Genomic DNA, 10,193 nt, shown 5'->3' with positions numbered 1-10,193 from the left:
GTCCCTTCCGACCCTAAATCTATGAAACTATGAAACCCATAGACTTAGTTCACCCAGAATTGATGCATTTTATCTTCTTTGAAATAGCTGCAAGTTTTAGCACAGATACTCCATAAACACACTGTTAAGCACTTTTGCACCTACTTATAAATAGTACAAACTATGCATATTAGTCCAAAGGCTAATCACATTTGACAGGCTGAGAGAGGGGGCAACAGAGGGATTTTTGGGTGACCTGTTTGGGGACCCATTTGATGATATTTGCCAGACATTTAAAGCTAATGAAGAAACGGGAATCATTGGAAAAGGGAAAGGCAAGCACAGCTCGGTTGTTGGAGTGAAGAGGAATTCAAAATATATTGGAAGTAGTGGCTCACTGTGACTTGAAAAAGAGTCAGTGCTGAGTGGGACTGAGTGCAACTGGTGTTGTCATGTATCTTATTCAAATGAGGTACACTAACATATCCTTGTTGGCTACATTTAGGAGAAATGCCATGTATCTGTGTCCATGAAGGCAGTTTTCCTTAAGCATTCCTTGGGATAACTGTTCTTCTGGCGTGGTTTAGTACCTGCTGAAGTATTGGGGCTTAAAGCCCACTTTATGGAAATGGGAGGCTCCTCCCTAGCTTGCTTCTATGGCCATATGGCTGAGGGCAGGTGAAACTTGGAGGCATCCGAACCCAAGCGTCCGGGCTTGGGTCTGCATGTAGGATGCCTGCCAAAATATCTGAAGCCCCTGGTGGTGGTGAAGGATGTTTGCTGGTTATAGGGCCGCTTATGGTTCTGGACTGACTCACAGATTTGGACTTGATTTGGCTTGGAATATGAAAAACTTCTTTAAAAAACCCAAAAACTACATTTAATCAACTTCATAGTTCGTTTCCATTATTGAGCATATGCTGCTTTTGATACCAGTTTAGTAATGGATAATGTGTTTAATGAGGTTTCCTTGTATGCGAATGTAAGATGATGAGCCTTTTTTCCCCAAACTGTTTCAGAAGGGAAACCTTGTCTCGTATTTGAAAGATAAAGTGGCTCACAAAGGTAACTTTGCTGTAATAAACTTTTGCCCAGCATTTAATGTCACACATAATTTTGATTAAAAACACGGGTGACTGGTGCCTCCTGATCCTGCAGCTGATTGCCGACCCGGCGGGGATGTGTCTCCCAGCAGCCAATCACCACCACCAGTGGCAAACCCAGAAGTTCCACTGGTGCTTCTCTTGGCACCCCCACATTCTTAGGGGGGCACTGTCTGTTGCCCTCAACTCCCTGGCCGGTGAGGGCTAGTCTCAGGGGGGCATGTGCCTCCCCTACACGTCACCAATTATTAAAAATTACACTATGCAAAATTAACATGGCTTATGGAACTGAGTAGATATCAGCTAATTGAGCATAATCAATAACTGGAGGTGTCTTGAGCAGAGTTCCTGAAGGCTTGATTCTCAATCATTGTTCAGACTACCATTATTTATATCAAAAGTCTGAAATAATATAAATCTAGTTACTCTCTGATAAAGCTTGTAGTTGGCCTACATTTGTCATATGCTAAATGAGAAGGCCTAGTTATTGATTCAGAGCAATCTGCCTCATTTGGCAAATAACCAGTCACTTGGACCTAGTGAGAGGTATTTAAATATATCCAAATACAAAGTCACACATCTAGAACAGAGACTGTTGGCCTGTTTACAAGATGGGGACCTGTATCCTGGCACATAGTGGTTTGGAAAAAGGAATTGGGGTCATAGGAAATCAAATTGCTATGTTGTGGTAAAACATCCTTACATAATCTTTGAAAGAAAAAATAAGGAAATATTGATCATGAATAAAGACATGATATTATGTCTGTATGAGACACTGTAGAGATCACTACTGGGAAGGTAGAGGATTCAGAGAAGAGCAACAGAATAACGACCTGCAATCTGGAAAGTGCAACTTTATCATGAAAGGCTTAAGGAGCAAAATATATTGACTTTATCAGAAAGAAAGTTAAGAGATGATTTGGTTGTGGCTTATACAGATAAGAAGATATCTGATACTAGAGGGTTTTTGAATCCAGCAGACAAAAGCATAGCAAGATCCAAAGGCTGGAAATTGAAGTTGTAAAAATCCAAATGGGAAATTAGATGATTTTTTTTTTTAACAATGAAGATAATTAAACACTGGAAAAACTACCAAGGGATGTGGTAAATTCTCATTCACTTGTAGTCTTTAAATAAAGATTATATGTCTTTCTGCAAAGAATACTATTTCAACCACAGTTTTGGGTTAAACACTAGAATTACTGGGTGACTTCCTAGAATCTGTTATACAGCAGGTCAGATTAGATGATCTGTGTAATCAGATTAAATGATACCTGTCTTTTAGCCTTAAAATATTCATGGAGCACATTTTAGCTGGTATATATTAGCATAGTTTAAAAAGAGAGACTACTTTTATACTAATGAAAAATGTGTGTGCAAATCTTCGTTTCAATTTTCAAGCAACTCTGAGAGGTAGGTAACCATGTTTGAAGTCAAGCAGAAGGCAAGGTAGAGATGCACCTTATCGAATAACTAGATCTCTACCCTGCCTTCTGAGTCTAAATTCATCAGGACGTTACTGGAGCTCTGAAATATTATAGCCTAAAATCTGAGTTCCATGGACTTTATACACTTTCCTTCTATAGCACCTTTTATCTGAGAACCCCTGAATTATTTTCAAATATTAATTAAGTCTTCTGTCCAGTACATGGGGAATGTGCAGCATAAAAGAGGATAGGTGACAGGATGGGACTGTGCCTGGGCTTCTAGCATACTGGCTCAGGTGTGGGGATTTTTCACTTCCAAGATCCCCAGTTCTGGAGCAGCCATGTGAGATTAGCTGGTAATCCCACACTTCTGTCCTAGTTCTTTAATAGCCAGCAATGCCAGGGCTTCCAGGATCTCTTCTGTTGAGCTGGCAACCTGCAAGCCTTGGCTATAAGTAGAGCCACAGACTCTTGGATTCGTGGTGGCTGCTCTGAACTCCACATTCTTGATATTCAGCAGCAAACCTGCCAAGCATGCCAATATGAGTTTCTTCATGTTCCAAGAAACACATTTTGTTTGGGGAACACCTGTGTCAATAGCTCCAAGACAGAATTTCTGTAAAATTTGGGCTTGCAGGAAAACTTTAAAATGTTTGTTTTGGTTAAACTGTGACTGAAATCAAATAAAGTTCCTGTGAGCCAAGGATCCTTTATTATTTTGGCCTTCTGTGGTCAACAGTTAAGCTGGCACAAGAACTCGGATCTCCTGACTACCTGTTCTGTGTCATTCCTACTTGTGCGGAAGACCGATCAAAACCTGAAAGCTGAGCATGGCTTTGGTATCAGCCCAGGCTTGTCTAAACAGTTTATGAACCTTAATGAAACTTTCAGTGAACCCAGATGGTTTTGAGTTGCCAGCATAACCAACTACATTCTTCTTGATTTTGGGGTTTTACTGTGAACATTTTGCACAGCCCAGCTAACCACAGGTATAGCGTTTCCTTACTCAAAAGTAGTGCTTCTGCAGATCAAAAGCAGCATGTGTTGGATTTGGAGTGGGGAGGGGGTAAAAATCTTTGGAAAGTTATTGTAAAATGTTTTTTATGATTTGACATTGTGTTGTGGGAGAAAAGTTCAAAGCTGGAGAGTAAAAACCACAGTTTATACACCAGCCTTCTTTAAATCTACTTTGTGGTATTTGGATGCAAGCGTTACGAAGGGTGAGTGGGAAGGAAGCAGGGAAGGATGAAATGCGGTATAGGACTTGAACAGTGTCCTTATGGGCAAATATTAAATTATTCAAGGTTAATGGAGAGAAAATGCCAGACGTTCCCCTTGCCAGCTGAAAAAAGCAACAACATTTTTTTCTGGTTGATTTTTTTGCTATTGTAGGCTTATGATCTGAAAATGAAAAGGGCTGTTAATCCCTTCTCAGCCTTCTTGTCCACCACCCTGGATAGTTTGGATAAAGCCTTGCATGGTGGAGTGGCCTGCGGATCTCTCACTGAGGTAAAATTATTTAGTACTTTTCACTATGTTAGCACTGCAGAGTCGCAACTAGGTGGGGCTCCATTTTATCAGGCACTGTACACATATAAGACTGTAGACAGTCTTTGACCATAAGAGTTTCAAATCTACACACACAGACACAAAAAATGTGGGGTGACTTGTTCACTTCTGTAGCATGTTTGCTATATTTTACTTCTACTTTGAAAGATCTAGAGGACAGAAGGATTTAAGAGATTACTTAATTTTTTTTATTTATTTTTTAAAATTTAATTTAATTTAATTTTTTTGCTTAAAATTTACTGTTGACTTAATTGTTCGTCCTTTGCGTGAAGCTGATCACATCCAGTGGGGTGGGGAGAAGAGAAATGGGAAAGAAACAGGGAGGGGGAAAAAAGAGAAAGAGGGAAAAAGGAAAAAGAAGAAGAGAGAAAGGATGGGGTGGAGGCTAGATCACATGGGTACGTAAGTGATTTATAAGCCCAATCTTTACCTTGAACAGTCTGCTGCAGTAGGGGCAATAAAGTGATGAGGACTGGGTACAAGAGGTTTTTGATTTCCTGGCCACATGTTTCTTCATTGCTTTTGCCGTGAGTTGTTGTTTGAAGGCCAGTGCTTCTGGATTGATGACCTCCAGGATGGACGGTTGCAAGCAGTTTGCTCCCATGAATCCGGGTCATGCCAGAACTCTTTAGGGACACCTTTAGGGTGTCCTTGTATCACTTTCATGTGCCGCGAGAGCATACTCCATTTGACAGTTTGCTGTAGAAGACTTTCTTCAGCAGGCGAGTGTCAGGCATTCTTGAAAGGTGGCCGGCTCATCTTGGCTGCACCAGTTTCAGTAGAATGTGAATACTGGGGAGAGTTGATCTTCCGAGTACCTCGGTGTCCGGAATCTTGTCCTGCCACTTGATCTTTAGTATCTTTTGCAGGCAGTAGAGGTGGAAGTGGTGTAGTTTCTTGACATGATGCTGGTAGGTGGTCCAGATTTTGCAGGTGTAAAGGAGGGCTGGGAGAATGATGGCTTTGTATACCTTCATCCTTGTTGACATTCCAGTACCTCTGAGGTCCCACACCAACTTACGGAGTCTGCTGAAGGCTATGCTGGCTTTCACTAGTCTTGTGTTTACTTCATTGTCCATGTGGACAGCACGGGAGAGTGCGCTGCCTAGATAGACAAAGTTGTCAACCATCGACAGTTGTTGACCTTTAACTGAGATTTGTGGTTCCTGGGTGTTGTGCCAGGCACAAGTTGAACATCATTTCTGTCTTCTTCATGTTAATAGTGAGTCCAAAGTTGTTGCAGGCTGACGAGAATAGGTCCATGGACTACTGCATATCAGCCCGCAAGCCTGTGCATAACACAGTTGTCTGCAAAGAGGAAGCCATGAAGTGTGGCTGTCTGGACTTTGGAGCTTGCTTGGAGCCTGCCAAGGTTGAAGATGTCTCCATCAAAACAGTACCAGATCCCCATACCAAGGTCATTGTCTTGAAAGGCATCCAACAGCATGGCGGAGAATACTGTGCTTAAAAGGGTAGGTGTGAGCACACAGCCCTGCTTGATGTCATTTGTGACTGGAAAGGGGTCAGAGCATTCACCATTCACAAAGACATGTGCCATCATGCCGTCATGGAACTGTCAAATCATATTGATGAATTTTTTGGGCATCTGTACTTCATTTGTACTTTGCAGTTCATCACGTTGAAGGCTTTGGTTAAGTCAGTGAATGTGAGGAGATGGTTGATGTTCTGTTCCTGGCAGCTGGGCTGCAAACACCATGTTGATGGTTCCACGTCCTTTTTTGAAGCTGCATTGGCTCTCGGGCAGTAGGTGGTTTAGATGGTCGGTCAGCTGGTTGAGGAGGACTCTTGCAAGTATCTTGCCAGAGGGAGATGCCCCTGTGGTTGTCACACAGTTGGCGATTTCCTTTCCTCTTTTATAGGTGGATGATGGAGGTATCCTTGAATTCTTGAGGGACTACCTCCTGCACCCATATAGTGCAGAAAATCTTGGTTAGCTTCTCCATGAGGTCGTGACCACCTGATTTGTAGATCTCCATTGGAGTTGCATCAGCTCCGGGACCTTTACCACTAGACATTTGTTGTATGGCCTTTTTTGGACTCCTTGGTTGTAGGCAGAGCTTCAAGCGAGGTGTTGACAGCGATTTGAGGCAGCTTGTGTGTGGCATCCATGTTGATGGAAAAGGTCCAATTTAGGACGGCACTCAAGTGTTCAGCCCATCTCTGGAGGATCTGAGCCTTGTCAGTTAGCAGTGTGGTCCTGTTGGCAGACAGCGGAGGCAGGGATCTGAGGACCTGTGGACCACAGACGGCCTTTAGGGCATCAAAGAACTTCTTTGCGTTGTTTTGGTCAGCGTAATGCTGAACCTCTTCTGCTTTGTTCTTGAGCCATGTGTCCTACATTCCTCACAGTTTGCTCTGAATGGTCTTCTGTATTAAGCTATAGGTGTGTTGTGCTGATGCAGACATCACAGAGGTAGACTCTGTGAAGGCGTTGTTTCTCTTCCAGCAGTTGTTTTATCTCATCGTCATTTTCATCAAACCAGTTTTGGTGTCTGCAGACACTTGGTCCCAGCGTCTTGAGCTGAAGAGTGTATAGCTTCACAAAGTTGCTTCCAGTTGGCTTCGATGGAGCTGGAATAAAGCAGTATAGCATGAAGCTGATCTTTCAGATGGTTTACAAAAGGCAACTGTGCGAGCGTGGTGCTGTCATTATAATCCCAGCAGTATTGAGGCGCTTCGGTCCACCTACCTCGTCCTTGCAGGTGCCATTTACATTGAATTGTGATCTTTAGTGAAGAGATGATGAGTCGATGATCAGTCCAGCATTCAATGCCACACATTGGATATCGCGTCTGTTTCTCCTTTGGACGATGACATAGTTGATAAGATGACAATGCTTGGAGTGGGGGTGTATCCATGTTTGTCTTTTTTCGGTTGGGAGATGGGACACAATGTTAGTAACCAGGAGCTCATGGTTAGCACATAGTCTGAGCAGGACAAGACCATTTTTATTGCAGCTTCCAATCCCATACGTCCTGATGACTCCATCACATGCTTGGCAGCCAGAGCCAGTCCTGGCTTTGAAGTCGCCAAGGACGATGAGACAGTCAGACTTCAGTACAACAGCAATCACAGAGTGAAGGTCATCATATAACTGGTTCTTGACTTTGTCATAGTTGGTCATGGTAGGGGTGTACACAATGATGATAGTGACACACTTTTTGCTAAGCAGGGGGAGCCTGAGCATCATCAGTGGGTCATTCACTCCCTTGGGCAGGTAGGTCAGCTTCTTGATGAGGCTGTTTTGTATAGTAAAGCTGACACCTGCTTCCCATTTGGCTTCACTGCCACAACCACTCCAGAAGAATGTGTAACCAGCTTTTCTTTCTGTGAGCTGCCCTTCGGCGGGTAGGCGAGTCTCGCTGTGGGCAGCAATCTGGACATTGTATCTCCCCAGTTCTCTCCCAATGAGGGCAGTTCTCCTTTCAGGTCTGTTGGTGTTTCCATTGGTCAACATACACATGTTCCATGTGCCCAGCTTGAGAGGGATTGATTTCTTTCCCTTTTGACTGCTGTCCCTGCCAGCCCCAGTATGCTGGCCAGGGTGAGGTGAAGCAGACAATGTTTGGGGCATCTTTTCTAGCCCCTTCCTCATTCTAGGAGGTGAGCGGTGCGGTCCCGAATAGGGCTGCTCAGTCACTCGGGGGCTGCCAAATTCTACTTCTGCTTCTGTCCAGTAGAACGTGACCCAAAGCCCTGAACCGCCTGCGTGCAGGTTTGCAGCTACAGCTTTCAGTGTGTCCACAGCTGCTGCTTGGTCTCTGGCCTGTCACCACAGGGCTTGTGCTGTATGTGAGTTGCACAGGATTTAGATTTAAGTGAGGAAGAGTGGTGCAGCGTCAGCCTCACTCTCTTGCCTGAGCCAACTAGTAACCAGTGGCAGGATGGCTGGAGATTGGCCCAGATACAAAATGGCAGAAGATTGGCCCAGATAGGCCCAGATACAGTAGATGATCAGGACGCCTTTTGTGCCTTGTCCTGCTCTGTGCAATCCATGGCAAGGTGCTGTACTGCCATCATGGCCATTGGACCATACAAGGGTCTCATCTGCCCAGTCAGCTGGAATTAGACTTTGTGTGCAGGGATAGGTATGTCCTTATCTCCCCAGATGTGTAAGACCGATTGGGTACCTTAACCTGATTTGGCCTGCCCTTCGAGGCATTTTACCGGGGTGTGGCTGCTGTCACGTGCAGACAGCTACTTGGAGCCACAGGTGAGAATTGAGTGCTAGTGAGGACCAACAGAGAAAGAGTCACTCAGGTGAGCGCGACATACTCTTTCCCTGAGGTTCTACCTCTCCCAGACACCCCACTGCTGACTTGCAATTCTTCTAATGATCAAAATCATAAAAGCTTTGTAGTTTATGGAGCACAAATACACCACTGTCACTTTAGAAGTGACAAATATAATTTTTGTAAACTGTTAGAAGGTATCTTTGTAACATAATAGAACAGGGCCATCTTGTTTAGTGGTTGGAGCACAAAACTCTTGAATCATAATTCTATTCCTGATCTGACTCACTTGGTGACCTTGGCAAGTCATTTGTTGTCTTAAAGCTACAACGGACAATTTTGCTAAAGAGTGTAAGCATACAAGGGTAAAAAATAATTTTTGCAAGACTGGCCACATGTAGCTAAGGCTATTGGAAAATTATTTAATGTACATGGTCATTTAAAAAGTGTGAAACCATAGTTAAAGGTGGTACTATAATTTGTACAAAGATGAAGTTGAAATTGATATATAAAACTTCAACTTTTTCACTTCTTGGTTATTGAGTATAATCATGAAGTTTTTAACATGGAATTTCCTAGAGCGAGCTTCATTCTCTGTTACTTAGAAACTTTAGAAATTGACAGTTATTCATACATATTCTGTAACTTGGAAGGGCAGTAGTAGGCTAGATACTCCTGTGAAGCCCATTTTAGGATGTCTTAGTTGCCTCATTTGCAGCTCGGAGAATGTAACTTTCCCATATTGTGGTTCTCTAAAACGGTGTCTGAGTGGTCCTGTGCGTGACTTACAATATATGAGTTGCAGGGCGATGAGAGCGAGTGGGTGGAGACCCCTTTCCCAGGGGCACAGTGGCAGTGCGAAAACCATGTGGTACCAGGGAAACAGCCCCAAAAGCCCTATGACCAAAGACAACTTACCTGGCATAGGCACAGTGGCAAGAAGCAGGGAACTACAGGCAGAGCTGCCCACATGGTTCATTAGGCGCTTATCAGTGTGGCTGGGACTGGTGCGGGAGGATGACATCATCAAGCAGCACCGGCAGTCAGCTTCAAAAGCTGGCTGCCAGGAAGAAGCTGGAGAGGAACAGCCTGGAGGCAGCTATATGCTCCTAGCTGGCACCCCTGGCTATACCGCAAGCCAGGAACGCTGGGTAGAGTCCCAAAGAGGAGTCCGCCTCTCTGAGGAGCAGCGTCCAGCACTGGAGAAGGGAAGGATGCTGAGGGACTAACGCCAGAGCAACACGGAGGGATGCGTGAGTAGGGAGGAGAGATCTCTACCTCCCTGATTCTTCTTCTTCTTCTTTTATTTATTTCTTTTTTTGTGAATTTTTTTTTTTTTGTATTACTCATGGGGCCAGACTGAGGCCACGTTCAGTGATACTACTTCTGGGGCTGGGGAACCAGGAGCCCTCAGGGACTCTGGGGTAGAAGACTGGGTCAGCTGGACCAGCTTCCCCAGCTGATCCAAGAAATACAGCTGTAAGAGAGAATATTGTTTTTCCATGTCTGAGCATTTTATAGGTGGAGCACTGCAGGAAGATTGGCTGACCTGTGACCAGCATGCACCCAGATGCTGTATTTACTAAAATCCATTAGAGGATCAGTTGGGGTGATGACACTCACACTGGTGTCCAAGAGAGCTCAACTTATCAACTGTGTGACCCAGACCATCAGGTTGGTATATGGAAGGGGTATAAGGAGGTGGAGCCCCAAGCATGTCTGCATGCAACACCTCCAAGCAAGTCCGAGACAGATGGGAACCTTTTGCACCTGAACTTAATAGCAAGACATGGCAGGCGAGTATTGGGGGTTTCCCTTAGGAGGTGGTGCATAGCAAGCACAAGTGCTGGAAAAAGACCAAG

The 10,193-nt window shown here is 44.2% G+C and overlaps 1 protein-coding gene across 9 annotated transcripts in view; it reads left to right on the top strand.

Annotated features, from left to right (window-relative positions):
- The window catches only part of RAD51B (RAD51 paralog B), a 764,912-nt gene that overhangs the window by 15,766 nt on the left and 738,953 nt on the right, over nt 1-10,193 (top strand). For all 9 annotated transcript variants that reach the window (XM_019519177.1, XM_019519179.1, XM_019519173.1 and 6 more), the window contains one exon: nt 3,902-4,018. In XM_019519177.1, the coding sequence (XP_019374722.1) occupies nt 3,902-4,018 (117 nt within the window). The remainder of the gene's footprint in view (nt 1-3,901; nt 4,019-10,193) is intronic.

The sequence above is a fragment of the Gavialis gangeticus genome, unplaced genomic scaffold, assembly GCF_001723915.1.
Source record: "Gavialis gangeticus isolate Ggan-Ray unplaced genomic scaffold, GavGan_comp1, whole genome shotgun sequence".
In the NCBI taxonomy this organism is placed as follows: Eukaryota; Metazoa; Chordata; order Crocodylia; family Gavialidae; genus Gavialis; species Gavialis gangeticus.
Note: the sequence above shows the minus strand (reverse complement) of the source record. Positions and strands in the feature narration are given on the sequence as shown.